We start from the raw sequence: 19,842 nt of genomic DNA on the forward strand, positions 1-19,842 counted from the left end.
ACTTTTTTTGCACAAAAGAAAAAAGTGTTCTCCACATTTAAATGTATTATACTAGAGAATATTTCATGCAAATTTATAATTATGTTATTTAAACTTTTAAAATTTATTTTGTTTTATTACATATACTGTTACACTATTTTTTCTTATGTAATATGCTTTTTTTGTTTATGTGGTCAAATATATTTTTTATTTGAACTACAAAAAAAATTGGGCTTGAGACCTAACTTCTTCACCTACTAACTTTGAGAATGTGGGCAAATTCCTTAATATTTTTAAGTCTCAAGTTTCCCATATGATAAAGACAAAATAACAGTCTTACCCGTGTGATTAGTGTGAAGATTAAATGAGTTAATTTAACATGGATTTGCTTGGTTACCCATAAAATGATATACAAATATTCTGCAAAAGTTGTACTTTCTAAATGATAGAAATAATTTAAAAGAGTGGATTTTATCGAGATTATACTACTGGCAACATCATGTATGAAGAAAGTGTATATTTTGGTTAACATTCAAATAGGATGTTTGATTTCTTCCAAAACAAAAGTCATTCTCATTAGTATCTAAATATCTAAATTTAACAACTTTACTTTTGGCATAGTTTCAATTACTAGTCTTGTTTATATCATGATATTAATGGTAGGCTTCTAGTATTTCCAGCTGAGAAATTTATCATGTAAAAGAGAGCACATGAGACTTTCCAGAATTCCCCTGCCAAAGATACCTATGGCTCAGAAGGAAGAGGCGGAGGAGTCTATACTGCAGTGAAGAGCTGGCTGTTTCTCCATCCAGTCACTTGGCAATAAGAATACACTGCACCACATACTGATTCTGGTCCAAAACAAAAAATGTACCAATGCCTCAAAATGTTGTTTTCTTCCCAGCCCTTGGAAAAAATTAGCTCCCAAGAGGCTCATTACAATAGAGTAGGTGGTGCAGTTTGGCATATGGTGAGTAATCTTTGCTTGGAAGGCTCCTTCTCTCACAAAGATTTATTATGTTTTGAAAGATGCAAAGTTCCAAGCCATGGTGGACTGCATTAAGGTAGTATCCTTCTTCTAAGGTCATACTTGTTCTACACACAGTAAAATCTCTGTGATCCATGAAGGTGGTACATTTCTTGAACTTTCTTAAACTGTGAAGCTAGCCATGTAAGCAAATTCTCTTTTTATCTAATAGACATTTTAGTGGATTCTCTTCCTTTCCCTGGGCATGTAATGATTTATTCTGCAAATAATGATAAGTTTGCCTTGTTCTTTCCAATATTTATCTCTTATACTTATTCTTATGTAATTATTTTGCTGTGAATAAGAAGCTTATCACTTAACTACTTCCAGCAAATATTAATAAATGGTAATGTTATGGGCATTCTTGTTTTATTCCTGACTTGACTGAGAAGCTTACTTACTTGAGGTTGAGCCTGGCCTTTGATATGAGATTTATTCTTAGTTATGACAAGAAAATATTCATTTATTCTTATCTTGCTAAGATTTTATTTTTAAAAATAAGAATGGATATTGGATTTGGTCACACGTCTTTTAAAAAAAATTTTTTTTTTATTCATCAGTATTTATTTATTTATTTATGGCTGCATTGGGTCTTCGTTGCTGCACGGGGGCTTTCTCTAGTTGTGGTGAGCGGGGGCTACTCTTTGTTGTGGTGCGTGGGCTTCTCATTGCAGTGGCTTCTCTTGCTGCAGAGCATGGGCTCTAGGCGCGTGGGCTTCAGTAGTTGCGGCTCACGGGCTCTAGAGCGCAGGCTCAGTAGTTGTGGCACACGGGCATAATTGCTCTGCGGCATGTGGGATCTTCCTGGACCAGGGCTCGAACCCGTGTCCCCTGCATTGGCAGGTGGATTCTTAACCACGTGCCACCAGGGAAGTCCCACACATCTTTTTTTTTTTTTTTAAACATCTTTATTGGAGTATAATTGCTTTACAATCGTGTGTTAGTTTCTGCTGTATAACAAAGTGAATCAGCTATATGTATACATATATCCCCATATCCCCTTCCTCTTGTGTCTCCTTCCCATCCTCCCTATCCCACTCCTCTAGGTGGTCACAAAGCACCGAGCTGATCTCCCTGTGCTATGCGGCTGCTTTCCACTAGCTATCTATTTTACATTTGGTAGTGTACATTAGTCCATGCCACTCTCTCACTTGGTCCTAGCTTACCCTTCCTCCTCCCCGCCACATGTCTTCTTAAATCTAATAAAATGAGCATATGATTTTTCTCTTTTGTTCTATCACATTATTAGGTTTCTGAATACAGAACACTCTTGGCATTCCTGAATGAACCCTAGTTGTTTGTATCATATCATATTCATGTGTTACTGAATTTGATTTGTTAATATTTCATTTAAGATTTTCCCCATTATTATTGGTCTACAGTTTTCATTAGTGGAACTCTCTTTGACAAGTTTTAATAATGGTGATGGCTTTCCTTCTTTCATTAGGCTCTCTGTCAGTTTGTTTACTTTTTGAGGTTTGGAAAAAATTCCCCTATGAAATCATTCTGGGTGACCCTGATATCAGAGAGGAGGAAGGAGAGTCTTTAATAACCTATTAATTTCTTGCAATATGTTTTTATTCTTTTTCTGGGCTCAATTTTAGTAATTTATAACTTCCTTAAAAATCCCCTATAGATCTGGGTTTTAAAATTAATTTGTATAAAGTTGTGAAAAGAATTCTCATAATTATTTTGTGTTCGTCTGAATCTGTTGTTAATTCCCCTTTCTTCTTTGTGTGTCTCTTCATTCCTCTTTCATTATCTTTCTTCTCCTTGTTCCCTTCTCTCTTCTGTCATGTTGACATTGCTTCACCATAACTGGCCTTGCCCAGTGACTGAGAGCCAGGGGTCTGCCCCTCTCCTCACTCCTGGTCAAGGGCCTCCTTACCCACTCAATCTTCTCTTCCTTGGCTATGAAGAGTTCCCTAGTGATATCTTCATACCAATTGGGTGATTTTCCAAACAAAAAGGGAGTCTGTTGCAGTACTTACATTGCTCACATTAAGAGCGTTGGCTCTAGCGCGATTAATTTCTGGAGTATCTGGCATTATGTGGATTGAAGTTTTATCCATGTCCCAAGCTTCTCTGTACTTTGGCTATGGAAAGAACCAACGATAACAAAATTACTTCACAGTTTGTAATTTTGCTAGTTGCAGTGCACAACTTTCGATTTTTCTGATCCCAAATCTTTTCATACTAAGGTAAAAATTTCCAGAATCTTTTCACATAAGTTACTCAAATTTGATATGAAATCTGTATTAATACCTTTTATTCATACTTTGAGTTTTGGTTTAAAATTAGTAAGCAATAACAAAACAACCGTGTCAATATTACTTATTAAAATCTTTGCTATCATCAATATTATTATCTTACAAATAGATTAGCAGGTTAATTATTTATCATTTTCTATAACATGAACTTAATTTTAATATAGAAGAAAAATGTGACTTACAATACTAATATTTTCAGCATTTGATTTAGCAAGGACAACTTCAGGTGTGTCAACGATACTTGTGTACTTGAGTTTCACTACGGGTGTCCGATAGACACTGTCTTGTAGGATATGTTGGGCATTTTTCACTCTCAGTACTTCGGGAGACCCTATGGGCACCCAGCCGATGCCACGCAGCCACTCCAAGTCAGCCTTATAGATGGCCTGGGAAAGAAAACAAAGTTAGGAGAGGCAGGGTTTTTTTTTTTTTAAATTGTGGTAAAGTAAGGAAGCAGTTTTTCATGTTGCATTTTCTCTTCCACAAACAATGATAAAGCCGTGCATGGGCCTGACAAAAATAATTCCTCATATGCATAGCAGTGTTTTGTCCTACTTTGTTTTCCGTGGCAGGGGGCTCTGTGTTGGGGTGCCTATGCGTAGTCTAGAAAGCAGAAGGATGCAGAAGGAGTGCTTTGCTTAGGGGATGTGTGGAAGATTTTTGAATATTTTGGTAATCATCACACTAGCCAAGGTGGACTTTTAAATCAATAATAATAGGCTGTCCAGCAAGTTCTCCACACAACGGCCAGAATAATCTTTACAAAATTCACCATTCAGATCTGATGTCACAACATCCCCCCAACCTATGGTTTCTCCCTGGTCTCAGGATAAAGATCAAAATCTTAACATAGATTAGAAGGTGATGATGGTCTAGCATCAGTCCCTACCTATTCTTCCAGCCTCATCTTATATGTGCTTCCCTTTTACCCATGTGTTCTGACCACATTGGCCTTTCAGTTTGTGGTTTGCATACCACTCCTTTTGCATACACTGGTCATTCTGCAGGAATGCACCCTGTGTCCTCCTCATGGAACAAACTCATACTCTCCCTTCTTACCCCTAAATCAGTGCTTTCCCAGAGAAGCTTTCCCCACCTCATTTTTCATAGTGCCATGATCATTCTTTCTCAGCCATCCCATTTTTATGGATATTCTCTAGTTAACATCTATTCCTCTTTATCAGTGTGAACTCCCTAAAGTCAGGAAGTTTGTCTTGTTCTTCGTTATTCCCCATTGTACCTTTAGTGCTTAGCACAAGACCTGGCACATGGTGTGTTTAATAATTACTTTTAAAGGGATAATTAAGAATGTAATCCCTACTTCCACAATTTTGATCTCAACTGAGTTTTCTTTTTCGAATATAGCACTTCCCTTTGAATTGGAATTTGCATTTTCTTGGCTATCTAAACCTGTTTTGTCAGGTATATGTTAAGTGGTTAACCAGATATAATTGCTCTATGTGAAACACCAATTATTAATTTCATAAAAAAAAACTGTGTTCTTCAGAAATGGTATTTTAATAACTGTTTAATAGGATACAAATATCAAACTAAAATAGGGAGTTGAAGAGGAGTGAAAATGTAGGGAAATTTCTACCTTAATGAAGAATGTTATATGTTTTAGTGTGTAAAGTATTGTGGATACCCAAAATTTGGAAGAAGGGATTCTTGAAGAGGATTACATACAGATTTTGAAGCTTCCCTTCCTCATTCTTTAAGAACTTGATTGATATGCATTCCTTAATATACTAATGTGGTTCAGGATAATGAAGAGACTGCATTTATCTAGAAATGGGACTAAATCCACCAGTTGGCAATTCATTTCAAATGATGGATATACTTTTCTATAACAAACTCATTCATTATGAGAAAGCATCTCTTGAAGCTTAAGGCAACCAAGTTTAGATAATTAAAAGAAGGTATTAATTCTGTACAAGAAACAAACATCCTGATGGAATTCATCATTTTCAAAAGATTAAATCGGCAAAAAGATAAGTAAATCTAAAAATACTTTAGGTAAATTAATAAAACAATGTTGTGAAGAATACCAAGTTAAGGGAAACTAGTGAGTTTGGAGCATGCTGCTAACCTTTCAAATTAATTTCAAGGAAGACAGCCCCTGTCATTCAATTGAAGAACCATGAAGATGCCTATGTTTAATAAACTACAAACAGTACACACATTAACAAATCTATAGAAAAATTCTGGTAGCACCACTAGCAATGAAGATGAAAACTTTCTGAATAAGCCCGGCATTAAGGCTTGTGATTAATTAACTTGGTAAAGTACTACAGGGAAGTAAGTGCTTAGGCAGGGAGAATTGCATTTTCCTGAGCACTGGCAGGAGTGAACGGGCAAAGCTGTGGAAGGCTGTCTTCCTGGGCAATAGCTCACCCCTCGGGCACCACAAGCAACAACTTACATCACTCTGCAGGTCATAGGCTTTCCTGGCTTGGATCACATCATTCTGGTCAGGAAAGCAAGACCAATGGTGTAGGTAGTGGCGATAGTCCACATCGCTTGCTAATGCCTGGCCTTCTTTGGCAGCATTGATGGACACCATGTCTGTCGGGATGGTGATCTTGGCCTTGTGGTCATTGTAGGCCTTTTTGTACAGCCTGTCATTCTGCATCTTCAACACATGTGCTGCCCAGACCAGTTTAGGATCTTCCTTGGCATTGCGACACCCAACGTAATGACCCTTCTGTTTCTCGTAAGCAGTTTTGTATAGATACTGGTGGATGTGAACAGAAGAAAGAAGAATTGTTTCTCCAAACTCACTTTTTCTAGACAGCCTGCTCAAATAACTCCATCTCCCTTACATTACCCTTTTTGGGGCACTGTTTTTCTTTGAATTCATACTATAAGTTTTATACTTTTTGATACATTGGTTTGTCTTCTGTAAGCATGAAAACATTGTGAACACCTCAAAGGCAAGAATTGTGCTTCTGGATTCCAATATAGGGTTGCCCACTGTTTCCCAGACTTCAGTCACTGTTTGCCATTCTCACATGTTTTGCCACAAAGCACCACCTGTACTGCATACTTTACTTTGTCAACTTGATTCTTTGTCTAAATAAATATATTTTAAAGTTTAAACTTATTTAATATTTTTATTTTAAAATTTATAGTCCTATTTAAATGGGAAAAAAAATCAGTATTTTTCTAGCACACATTAAAACCAACGTAACTATTTAAAAAATGTTTGTCCATGTACTGCATAAAATTATCACAGGAACCACCTATGCATGTTGCACTTCAAGAAACAGTAGAATTCTTTGTACCCACTGGATCTCTGTGTTTATGCATTAACGGATATTGAGAAGATATTGAAAAGAAAAGAAAAGAAAAATCTGTGCTTAAACATACGAAGAGCAGAATCAAGCAGAGAAGTTAAGTGGGTCATCAAATTGTTGTCAAAGTTGTTCTTGAATTGGGGATTTTAAAGCAAGACACTAGTAACAATGCCCTTCATTCTACTTAGATATAATTCCTGGGGAATTAAAGATTAGTACAGTATTAACTCTCTGAGTGTCTATGAATTAGTGTTTGTTAAGGTCGGGCAAGGAGGAGCTCTCACATCACTGGCAATATCCCTGGAAGCCTTGGCATGCCGGATCCCGATGGCATCTGCTCTCAGGTCATAGCCAGTCATCTTGACATCTTCCCAAGCTTGCTGATACTGTTTCTGCAAACGGAGATTGCAGTGCCACAGTCAATATGAAGAGGGAGCTACTAAGCCCGCATTACTGATGTGTTCAAGAATATGTTAACAGTTACACTGAAAAATTAATCTCCCCTTAAGACTTATAAAATAGACTGGTTTCATACTGAACTTAAGCTCCAGCACATTTTTAATGACATGTAGTAAAGTTCTCTTCTGGTAACTTTTTTTTAAAGAAGGGAATTTAAAAGATAGTAAATCATGTGAAAATGAGAAAAATTATACATATTGTTTGGCTTTTAAAGGGAAAAATCAATGATAGGCCACTAAAAAGAGAACTAAGTATTACTATACATGCATATATATGTTTTGATGTCGTGTGTTTGGCATAAACCACGGCATTTTTCCTTCCAACAAAGATAAGGACACACGTCTCTATATTATAAACACATACGTAGGTGTGCGAGCACACACAAACGACACTTATCATTAAAGACTAGAAGTAAAAGGAATATTAGGGAAATGCCTTTTGCTAAATGCTCTCTGGAGCATTTTGACGAGAGGTTTGGTGAGGCAGAGAACACTGTGTGAAGCAAGTGGATGTGCAGGGTCTTACATTGCTGATCTGCATGGTGTTGATCTTGGACTGCAGCATCAATGGAGTGTCAGCTGGTACATTCACATTTGCCTTCTCTTTGTCCCAGGCATCACGATACAATGGCTGGTAAAAATGAAAAACAAAGGATCTGTGATGAGTACATAAGCCAATTACCACATGAATAAAATTATAGGTACAATTAGAGGTTTTCTTTGGATGTGTTCAGATGTAAATGGAGATCACATTTTTTTTTCATCTGTGTTTTTATTTAGAAGGTGGCAAAAGTGACTTCAGCAAGAAGAATACATTCATGTGTGCTATAATATAAATGTAAACGAGTCAGAAGCATGATAGTAAATAGATCCTCTTCTATTTATTCACATGTAATTATCTGGCAGGTAAGCTCTCATTGCAGGTGACTATGATAATCCACATTGCAAATCAAGTCCTGGCTTTCTTGGCCTAAATAACTGTCATAATGTCTAATATCGGGGCTGCCCCTGGACCTTTCAACTTATTTCACCGTTGAATGGCAGTAAAAAGGTGATCATTGTGATCATTGTATTAACTGGTGGACCTGTATTACAGGCAAGGTCTACAAAATGTGTTCAAGGTGTACTTCAGAGAATATGGAACATGAAGATGCCTACCACACTTATATTGACCAAAGAATTATCTAAACAAATGAAATGTGGATGCTGTTAATTGATGGGCTATATGAAATTCTATCTGGATACATGAATGTTCAAGATTCTAATCCTGGTGTTAGCAGTTTAAAGTTCACAATTATAATTTTTATTGAGACTTCTTCAATGTTTCTGAACAGAGCATCAATTGACTTACCTCACTGATCTGTACAGCATTGATCTTTGCCAGAATAACTTCAGGGGTATCAACAATGCTGGTGAATTTGAGGGCCTCAGGCCTTGTGCGATACAACCTTTCATTCAGGAGATTCTGGGCATTCTTTACTCTCATCACTTCCACGGAACCCTCTGGCAACCATCCAATACCCTTCAGCCATTCCAGGTCGGATTTGTACACATTCTACAAGAAGGAGAGGACCACAGAGTACAAAGGAGTCAATTTGCCTACTAGAGCACGATACCAGCAAACCACACACTACCTCTACTTAAACCAGCTGGGTGGCCAGTCCCATGAAACTCAAGAATCAACATTAGATGTTAATATTTGAGTGTTAACATCTCTGGCAGAAGTTCAGAGTATCCTACAGGAACTGAAGCAGGGCTAACAACTAGCACTTGTGGAATGACAGACAGCAATGGCACATAATTTTGTTTTTATGCAAGGTTGAGCTTCTGTGCTCACTACTTGAAATCTGCCTTTTATGTGACACTGGGGATAACTTCTGTAGGAATTTGGGAGAAAAAGTTTCTTAGAAGCATGTATAATGAAAAGCAAAATACATACTTATATCTATGTACACCTCTCCTCTTTCTCTCTCTCTAAACATATTATTTAAATATATATATATATACAGATTTTTCCTATATGTGTCAGATAAACTTGAAATCCAACATTTTTTTATGCTTACATCTATTTCTGACATTTAGATACCTGATCATGCAAATGTAATGGATCAGGACAACTGGGATTGAAATTTTCTACTTAGTTACATAGAATAAGAGAGTGATTTTCATCTGATGAATAAGGCCTTATAAGAAGGAATCCTCCGTAAGATAGAAAATATTCAGAAAAACTCTACAGAAAAATACGGAATATGTTAGATTCTATTAAGATTACTGTTTAAATTACATCCTTAAGGAATACTCTGTGATTAAACACATAGACACACATCTCCCCAAGAGTCTGGAGACAGAATACGCACATCGCTCTGCAGTTCGTAGGCTTTCTTCGCCTGGATCATATCATTCTGGTCTGGCAGACACGTCCACTGGTGCAGATAATTGCGATAATCAATATCGCTAACCAGATCCTGGCATTTCTTGGCCTGAACAATGGACATCATGTCCAACGGTGTAGTGTGGATTTCTTTAGACTTCTCATAAGCTTTCTTGTATTCTCTGTCACTCTGGATTTTGGCAGCATGCATAGACCATACCAATTTGGGGTCATCTTGTAGGCTGCGGAAACCCACGTAGTGGCCCAGTTGCTTACGGTAACCTTCTTTGTATTTGTACTAAAGTTGTAAAGAATAAGATAAAAAGACATATGGACATAATGTATGAAGAGGACTTTTCATTAAATGGTTTTGGAATATTTTTTTAGCCTTAATGTAAATTGGCTCAAATTGGTAGTTATTACATATTTTAGTTCACTTTAAAGAAATTAGGGCTATTTTAGGTAGTTTCACAGAGGACACGAACAAATCAGGAGGGAAATAGTATGGTGAACAAGAGTAATAAAAAAATAATAGCTAACATTTACTAGCAATCACTATATGTCAGACACTATTATGAGTGTTTCAAATGTATTAGGTTGATTCATATGCAACTGCTGAATTTTTTGGTTAAAAATAGTTGAATCGTGGCAATTATAACCTCATTTAATCCTCAGAACATCTCTATGATGTGGATATTAGTATTATCACATATTTCAAATGGGAAAAGTAAGGCACAGTGGGGATAATCATTGTCCCTAAGGTTGCCTGGCAAGTGGAAATTAGGTTAGATGGTCCCCAAGGGTACTGAAGGTACTTCAGGTAGGAAAAAGTCATATGTGTGGTTTTGGAGACAGACAAGAAAGGAGCATGTTTCAGGAATGGAAGACAAGGTTGTTGGTTTGAATCAGAAGATGACAACAAAAGGCCTGTGGATAAGAGTTTCCATCTATTCCACACTTGTTCTCAGTGTCTTAGGACAAGAGTAAGATCATTTCTGTTTCTTTCCTATATTTGGATAACATAGGAAAGTTTGGACAAAAGGGAGAGAGAGACAGCTGGGAATAAGGCAGATACTATGGATTGGCTATGCCTTTTTAGAGATAAAAATGAGAAATAAGAAGGAAGAGACAGCTGGATACTAAGATAAAAACTAGAGAAGAATTTGAAGAAAAGGAACAAAGGTAGCTTAAAGATTTGGAGCTGGGGGGCCTTGGTAGAATAACTATTTTGACTGCTGGTAAGTTTTAAAACTACTGTTAAATGAACTTCAAAGGGTTACTCAGAGGAGTATACATATGCCTCCAGCATAAAATCTTGTATATAAAATGTGATCTCGGTCTTAAGTCTTGTATAAAACTTTCATCTGTGATTTACATTTATGGAGAATGTCCTAAAGATTTGGGGGATAAAATCACATTGTATTGGTTCCTGAATTTTTCCCAAGAATTTGGTATAGATCTTCATGATATTTTACTTCTACTTAGAAACAGCTTAGAAGTTATTTACACATAAACTTCACCTATGCTTACCTCAGTGTTTTTCATCCCATTTTAATATTTTAAAATAAAGTCTTTAGCACAAGGCAAAATGCAATTGTTTGCATAGAATTAAAAAAAATCAAACCAAATCAAAATTCTTGAAAAATATTCTCCCTATTTGTTGTATAGAGAAGACAATCCACAAGGAAATAGAAGGAGCTGTACCTCACTGGCAATTTCTCTGGAGGCTTTGGCATGCTTGATTTCAATGGCATCTGCTCTCAAGTCATAGCCTTTCTGCTTGGCCTCATCCCAGTCTTTCTGGTAGAGTTTCTATTGAGGGAAAACACAGGTTTGCTCACAAGAATGGAAAATCAGTAGACATATTCAAAGTAGTCATGACATGAATCACAAAGCACAATGTAAATGAAGGCAGCATAAGAAAAAACAGTCACTTCTGAGTCCTTTTTTGGTTATTGCCTATTTACTTTATGGAGTGCAGGGTATTTGTGACTACAATTTTAAAGCTAAACATCTAAATCTACTAATATTTGAATTATTTGCATTCACCACAATATAGTACAATGTGAAAATATCCCACTATACAGTAATGGGAACTAAGAATCAACTGTGAACCTAGAGAACCTTCATCAAGTTACCATGTAAGACTTGATAAAGATTTTTTCCCAATGTTGGCCTTTGACTTTTCAAAGGTCTGCTAAAGGGATGTGACATAGATATCATACCTATCCTACACTTCGCATATAATTAAAAGTTTGACTTTTCTTATGGCCTTGAAATGTCAAACAAGAAAGTTCTGGATCAACCAAGAACCTATAAAGACAATAGAGACTGTTATCTCTTATACTTACTTACTTGTGTAAGAGGCACTTTACCAGGGATTTCATTACTCTCAATTAATATACAATGAAACTGAGCTGTGGACATTGAATATAGGACAATGATTTCAAGGTTGAAAGAAGGACACCAATGAGATTCAGGTATCCCACCTCTTGCAATGCAGGGACCCAGATATGTATCTAAACTAATGTTTGAAAGAGAATTTCCATTCGTACTGCATTGGGAATGGTAGCCAAAGAGGAAGTGTCTAGCACCCAAAGCTGTAAACATTTCTAAGGCAGGTAATTTGTCCATTATAACACACCCCATAAGCTGACAGATATTGTCCCATAAAGACATTTACACTTCATATTTATGCCTCTTACATTGCTGATTTGCATGGCATTGATATGGGCCTGCAATATGACTGGCATGTCAGAAGGAATGCTTATGTTGCTTTTATCTTTATTCCAGGCTTCTTGATATAGTTTCTGTGGAGAGAAGGAAAATATTATTTTAATACAGCAATAGAGATGGATATCTGAACATTAAGCCTTAGCAACTGTTTAACATGGGAAAATGTTTTGTTATATGTTTGCAATGGTTAGTTTTTTGTGTCAGCTTGGCTAGGCCAGCGTACCCAGGTATTTGGTCAAACATTATTCTACATGTTTCTGTGAAGGTATTTTTTAGATCAGATTAACATTTATACCAGTGGACTTTGGGTAAAGCAGATAACCCTCTGTGATGTGGGGGGCTTGTTCAGTCAGATGAAGGCCTTAAGAGAAAAAAGACTGACCTTCCCTGAGCAAGAGTAATTCTGCCAGCAGACTACCTTGGGCTTGAACTGCAACTCCTGCCTGGGTCTTGAGGCTGCTGGCCTACCCTGCAAACTTTGGACTTGCCAGCCTCTACAATCATGTGAGTCAATTCCATGAAATAAATCTCTCTCTCATATACCTCTTATTAGCTCTGTTTCTCTGGAGAACCCTGACTAATACAGTGTTCTACCATTTAACGTGTAGCATTATGCCACAGGTTTTGTAATAAGTATTTGCTTTCCTGAGTTGTAATGGAGTGACATTTTTCATTTCAGTGCTTCCAAGTCTGTGTGTGAGGTAGGGGAAAGGCGCGTTGGCATTTGTCAGAGTTCTACTTAGCATGTGCCTTCACTAAACTAAACTAAGAGATTCTCAGAGTTGCTCCAAGCACTTTAAGTCTTTGAAGAGAAACAATCTACTTTCTCTGTTTCATCCACAGATGCTCCGTTTGGGTGGCATCTTCTGAGAAGAGAGTCCTGCTAAAGGAGAGCCTGGCGGTAGGATGGTTCTTACCTCACTCATTTGCAGAGAATTGGCTTTTGCCAGGACAACCGCTGGCGTGTCGACAATGGAAGTGAATTTCAAGGCTTCTGGGCGTGTCCTGTAGAGTCTTTCATTCAGCAGGTGTTGAGCACCCTTCACCCTGGTCATTTCTACTGAGCCTTCCGGCATCCAGCCAATGCCACGCAGCCACTCCAGGTCTGCTTTGTACACATTCTACAGAGACATTAGACAGAAATATTGTTCCAAGTGCTAGACATAGCATCCCTTAATTGGAAAGTAAGTTCACGGGGTTGAGGGGTTGATAAGCACAGAAGATGGTGGTTCCAAAAAAGTAGGACCTGAGATTTTACATGAATCAGGGGTTTCAATATCCATGACACAGTAATTTGTAAAAGCATAATTTTTTATGCTAGCCATGAATAAGGATAAAATGGTAATAATGCTAAATTTCATGGTAATTATTTGATATTTCAAAGAAATTATATAACTGAAAAAAAATTTAAAGATATTTTGTCATATCTCATTTCATTTTCATCCTGTAATAGGGTGAAACTCTGTTTAGCGTTTTGGATATAGTACAATAGTGGCAGTTATTTTTTAAATGTTCAGATAATTTATGTTTGTTTGAAATATATTTTCATTGCCAGACAGTACAAAGGACATGAAGAAAATAGTCTGGAATCTAGGCCAGGGAGGACATGACCTAAGTAGGGTTCTTCATCTATGTTCTTTGATTCCCATAACATAACTCCTAAATATGGGTTTTGTTTTAAGAATGTGAATGGCTCCCCCTGAGGTTGTGCAGTGAGCAACCCATGAGTCTGTTCACAGAGGCACTGTCTGTACAATTAACAAATCTATGTCCTCCCACTCCTCCTTTCCCAAAGTTCACGTTACGTACATCACTCTGTAGTTCATAGGCCTTCCTTGCTTGGATAATGTCGTTTTGATCAGGTAAGCACGTCCAGTGATGCAGGTAATTTCGATAATCAACGTCACTGACCAGAATCTGACATTTCTTGGCTAGCAAGATGCCTAACATGTCCACTGGGCTACTGAACTTGGTCTTCCACTTCTGGAAATCCTTCTTATACTCTCTTTCACTTTGAATCTTCCCTGCATGTATGGCACACATAATCTTGGGGTCATCTTCAACGTTCCGGGCTCCAATGTGGTGGCCTTTCTGTTTCTCATATGCTTCTTTGTATTTGTACTAAAACATAAGGAATATATGTTTAAAAGCCCAGTTTTAAAACCATATGCATGCTGACAATTAGACAACATGAAAACCCACAAGCAAATGGACAAGACTTTCATATTTTGAATAATTTTGACATCTCTGAACAATTTTAAACTAATGTTTTATGCTGTCATAAACGTAACAGTAGTGTAATCACATATCTTCACTGCTGAAAACTTTTTCTGCAACAACTCTAACTACAATTTCAAAATGTGTTTTTCTTCCCCGAGACAACAAAGGGAAAGGTCTTGGAAGGTAGGAAGTGTGACTGGAGGGGTATATGAGGAAGCAGTTACAAAGTGTGGCCCACCAGCTGCACTGTGGTTGTTCAGCAAGGTGAGACCGAGGTGGTTAGACAGAGAGCACTTACGTCACTGGCAATGTCCCTCGAGGCCTTGGCACTCTTGATGAGAATAGCATCAGCTCTCAGATCATAGTCCTTCATCTTTGATTCATCCCATCCCTTGGTGTAAAGTTTCTAGGTGGAGGAGAATACACAACAGAAAAAGAAAAGAGTTATAGAAAGTTAATAGGCCACTTCCAGTAAGGAAGGTGGTAAGATGGAAAAAGTATTTTAATTACTCCTAGACTAAAGGCTGACTTAACAATCAGGAAATCTCTTACTTGGCTGATATTGGCAGAATTGCTCTTGGCCAGCATGATTTCTGGGGTGTCCGGCATCACGTGGATGGAGGTTTTGTCAGTATCCCAGGCTTCTGTATATAAATGCTATGGGGGAGGTGAGGTAAAACCCTTTGTTAAAGCCAATACATTGCAGTTGTTATAAAATTTAACTCATTTAACTGTAAAATAGCCTTTGAAAACTTATATGGAGGTGAGGGAAGCAAAAGGGTATGGGGAGAGTAAATCATGGCAATATTTAAACAGACATATGATCGTTTCATAGCCAATGTAAAGCAACATCATGATCTCAATTATTGATTCTTTTCATCCAGTGACTCTCAAGCTTACTCACAGAACCTTCAAGGATGGAGCTTGGCTATAGAACTATGTTATAGTAGAAATCCCTAGACTGCAGAATCAATCCCAAGGTCAAACCCAACTCCCCTATGTCCAAGCTGTGTGATCTTGAGAAAGGTACATAAAGCCTCACATGCTTCATTTTTTGGAGGGGGATAATCATATCTTTTTCATTAAGTATTTTTTTTAACTTTATACTTATCTCTTTTTTTTTTTTTTAAGTTGAGGTGAAATTGGTGTATTACTTTATTGAGTATTTTTTCGAGATTAACTGTAACATATGTAAAGTGCTTGAGTCATAGTAGGCACTCAACAAATTTTATGTTTCTTATTGTTATTATCACTGTGACTGCTGTTGATGAGTGTGGTATAGAATAGAGTTTCTGGAGTTTTAATACCCCAAACGTTGGAGTTTGCTATCTGAGAGCCAATTTCATATTCTGCACTGAGCCCTCATTCTCACTATCCAGATATCTGGAAGACATTCAGGCAGGTGTGGGAGAATTCAGAAAAGTTCAATTCAATCTCAGCTGTGCATATTAAGGGCCTACCTATTGGATAAAGAAATTAGCCAAGTATCAAAGATTGCCAGCACTCGGGAGGAAAAAAGCGATCATCGATCTTGTACAATAAAAATGAAAGCAGCAGTCACATCTCACTTTCCAAAGTGGGATTTCTACAACCTATGGTTTTGGAAGCAAGTAATTTGAGTTGTGCACTGGCACTGCTATGCACACTGTGTTTCCAAGACTTCTGAACAAAATGCAAAATGACTGCATATTTTTTTACAGGATGGATAAAGAGATGCTGATGCCTTGAGTCTGCTCTGCCAAAGAGAATGTGCAGAGAAAAGTAGTGCATTTGTGGATGTCTCTAGGTCACTGCTCAGAGGAGTGTATGCCTTACTCCAGAGAAACTGTCCTAGGCTGTACTTCCTCACCCACACAGAGAATGAGGGGACACAGGGTTGAGAGAAGCATGCAGGTCCAACTAGGATTCAAGCACATGCTCTGTTGAAGGCCTACATGAGAATTAAGCCCATCACCTCTCCTTTCTCTGGAAATCCTCTAAGACATTTCTCACTTTATAAGCCCAGTCTGTGGAAGGTATGACACAGGCAACTGGCAAAAGCTGGAGACTCACCTTGCTCATGGTCAGGGCATTATTCTTTGCCAGGACAATCTCTGGGGTGTCTGTAATGGATGTGAACTTGAGCTGGTCTGCGGGCTGGCGGTACTTCCTTTCACTCAGGATTTCTCCCGCTCTCTTCACATTCTCGACCTCCACAGAGCCAATGGGCACCCACCCAACGCCTCTCAGCCACTCACGATCAGCCTTGTAAATAGCCTGAAAATGAAACAATGTCAAATATGTGTAGAAATTACCTCCACAGCCTGATGTCTAATCTTGATTTAGCATGGTGTATACAGATGGTGTATAATTCTGCATCTTGTGTAAATTTCAGGGAAGACACAGGACTGCCTTACTTTGGTGTAGAATGGCTAGTCCAGCACTTTGTCCCTGAAGGTAGTCAATGTTTGCTGTTTTAAAGACCTATGAAATCTCTAATAATATGTGATTTCATCAATGAAAAACCATTTTAAGGAAATTCCTGCCTGCCTCCTGATACAAAGTGTTTATTCTCTGATTTGATTGCCTATACCTCTTTGTATGGGAATAATTCTCTGTTAGAGTATAGTTTGTTCCTATCTCATTGGGCAGGGGCCTTCACAGCCATTGCATAACATAAAGAAAGGATGAACACTTCCACACGCTGAATCCACGTGTTTTCTCGGGATAACAAAAAGGGATCTTTTTTCAGATGATTCTATACTCATGTTTCTAAGCCAAAGAGTATATATATTTTTACTCTTACTTATTTTATCCTCAGTCCCTCTTCTTGTGTTGTAGTTCAAGTAAAAAAAAAAAAGATATTTTATCCTGCTTTCATGTTTCTTCTTTGAACTTAAATAAATTGGCTGAAGGAGAGTTTTTCTCATAAGTAAGAGTAACAATTCTTTTTGTTTTTATGGCTTTTTGGGAAACTCTTTTTTACAATGCCACCACTTTTATCATTCTTCCAAAAGTGACTACTTGTCAGAGCTGATCAAAAAAACAAGGAGCTACTATACCAGTAAGGTAGTATTTGAGTCCCAAGGACAATCTACTGGCTGACAACAAAAATACTTAACATATTTCTAGGGAGATACTGTTTTCAGCTTCTTAGAAAAATTGTCTTGATATATATAACTCATTCTTATATTTCCTTCCACAAGCTATAATAGATATTTCCTATAAGTAGTCAGAAAAATGATAATGCAATAAATTCATTTGGAAAATCAGGTTGCATTAAATCAGGATTTCTTAACCTGGCATCAATGAACTTAGATAGAAAAAACATCTTTATTTTCACCTCTAACTGAAACATAGCATTTCTTTTAGCTATAACTATAGGCAACAGATGATGGTAGTATTAACACTACATGGAATTTTATCAGCAGTAGAAGTCATAAATACTTTCATATTCTGTTATAGTTGTTGTAGACATCTTGCATATTTATGTTCATCAGTTCTTTGAAATTAAGCTAGTTTTACACCCACTGCTAGATCTTTTTATTTAATGTGTTAATAAAAAGCATATATATTACTACACTGTCAGTGGGAATGTAAATTGGTGCAGCCACTGTGGAAAACAGTATGAAGGTTTCTCAAAAAACTAAAAATAGATTGGGTTGGTTTTGTTTTAATATTGAGCTGCATGAACTGTTTATATATTTTGGAGATTAATCCTTTGTCTGTTGATTCATTTGCAAATATTTTCTCCCATTCTGAGGGTTGTCTTCTCGTCTTGTTTATGGTTTCCTTTGCTGTGAAAAAGCTTTGAAGTTTCATTAGGTCCCATTTGTTTATTTTTGTTTTTATTTCCATTACTCTAGGAGGTGGATCAAAAAAGATCTTCCTGTGATTTATGTCAAAGAGTGTTCTTCCTATGTTTCCCGCTAAGAGTTTTATAGTGTCTGGTCTTACATTTAGGTCTCGAATCCATTTTGAGTTTATTTTTGTGTATGGTGTTAGGGAGTGTTCTAATTTCATTCTTTTACATGTAGCTGTCCAGTTTTCCCAGCACCACTTATTGAAGAGACTGTCTTTTCTCCATTGTATATCTTTGCCTCCTTTGTCATAGATTAGCTGACCATAGGTGCGTGGGTTTATCTCTGGGCTTTCTATCTTGTTCCATTGATCTATGTTTCTGTTTTTGTGCCAGTACCATATTGTCTTGATTACTGTAGCTTTGTAGTATATTCTGAAGTCAGGGAGTCTGATTCCTCCAGCTCCGTTTTTTTCCCGCAAGACTGCTTTGGCTATTCGGGGTCTTTTGTGTCTCCATACAAAAATGGGCAGACCTACATAGACATTTCTCCAAAGAAGACATACAGATGGCCAAGAAGCACATGAAAAGCTGCTCAACATCACTAATTATTAGAGAAATGCAAATCAAAACTACAATGAGGTACCACTTCACACCAGTTAGAATGGGCATCATCAGAAAATCTACAAACAACAAATGCTGGAGAGGATGTGGAGAAAAGGGAACCCTCTTGCACTGTTGGTGGGAATGTAAATTGATACAGCCACTATGGAGAATGGTATGGAGGTTCCTTAAAAAACTAAAAATAGAACTACCATATGACCCAGCAATCTCACTACTGGGCATATACCCAGAGAAAACCATAATTCAAAAAGACACATGCACCCCAATGTTCATTGCAGCACTATTTACAATAGCCAGGTCATGGAAGCAACCTAAATGCCCATCGACAGATGAATGGATAAAGAAGATGTGGTACATATATACAATGGAATACTACTCAGCCATAAAAAGGAACGAAATTGGGTCATTTGTAGAGATGTGGATGGATCTAGAGACTGTCATACAGAGTTAAGTAAGTTAGAAAGAGAAGAACAAATATCGTATATTAACGCATATATGTGGAACCTAGAAAAATGGTACAGATGAACTGGTTTGCAGGGCAGAAATTGAGACACAGATGTAGAGAACAAACGTATGGACACCAAGGGGGAAAAGCGGTGGGGGGTGGGGTTGGTGGTGTGATGAATTGGGCGATTGGGATTGACATGTAGACACTGATGTGTATAAAATGGATGACTAATAAGAAACTGTTGTATAAAAAAAAAATAAAATTAAATTAAACAAACAAACAAACAAAACTAAAAATAGGACTACCATATGACTCAGTAATTCCACTTCTGGGTATACATCCGAAAAAAACAAAAACACAAATTCGAAAAGATACATGTACCCCAACATTCATAGCAGTATTATTATAATTGCCAAGATATATAGAAGCAACCTAAGTGTCCATCAAGAGATGAATGGATAAAGAAGACGTTTATATATATACATAACAGAATACTACTCAGCCGTAAAAAAAGAATGAAATTTTGCCATTTGCAACAATATGGATGGACTTGGAGGTATTATGCTAACTGAAATAAGACAGACAGGGAAAGACAAATACTGTATGATATTACTTATATGTGGAATCTAAAAAAA

The 19,842-nt window shown here is 37.3% G+C and overlaps 1 protein-coding gene across 30 annotated transcripts in view; it reads right to left on the reverse strand.

The window, feature by feature from the left end:
* Positions 1 to 19,842, reverse strand: part of NEB (nebulin) — a 215,487-nt gene that overhangs the window by 76,981 nt on the left and 118,664 nt on the right. For all 30 annotated transcript variants that reach the window (XM_082464810.1, XM_082464809.1, XM_082464808.1 and 27 more), the window contains 14 exons: positions 16,410 to 16,613; positions 14,910 to 15,014; positions 14,656 to 14,763; positions 13,947 to 14,258; positions 13,055 to 13,258; positions 12,107 to 12,211; positions 11,106 to 11,213; positions 9,388 to 9,699; positions 8,382 to 8,585; positions 7,557 to 7,661; positions 6,857 to 6,964; positions 5,699 to 6,010; positions 3,459 to 3,662; positions 2,998 to 3,102 (listed from right to left, as the gene is read on the reverse strand). In XM_082464810.1, coding sequence (XP_082320936.1) covers positions 2,998 to 3,102; positions 3,459 to 3,662; positions 5,699 to 6,010; positions 6,857 to 6,964; positions 7,557 to 7,661; positions 8,382 to 8,585; positions 9,388 to 9,699; positions 11,106 to 11,213; positions 12,107 to 12,211; positions 13,055 to 13,258; positions 13,947 to 14,258; positions 14,656 to 14,763; positions 14,910 to 15,014; positions 16,410 to 16,613 — 2,496 coding nt within the window. The remainder of the gene's footprint in view (positions 1 to 2,997; positions 3,103 to 3,458; positions 3,663 to 5,698; positions 6,011 to 6,856; positions 6,965 to 7,556; positions 7,662 to 8,381; positions 8,586 to 9,387; positions 9,700 to 11,105; positions 11,214 to 12,106; positions 12,212 to 13,054; positions 13,259 to 13,946; positions 14,259 to 14,655; positions 14,764 to 14,909; positions 15,015 to 16,409; positions 16,614 to 19,842) is intronic.

The sequence above is a fragment of the Balaenoptera physalus genome, assembly GCF_965194825.1.
Source record: "Balaenoptera physalus genome assembly, chromosome: 6".
Lineage (NCBI taxonomy): Eukaryota > Metazoa > Chordata > Mammalia > Artiodactyla > Balaenopteridae > Balaenoptera > Balaenoptera physalus.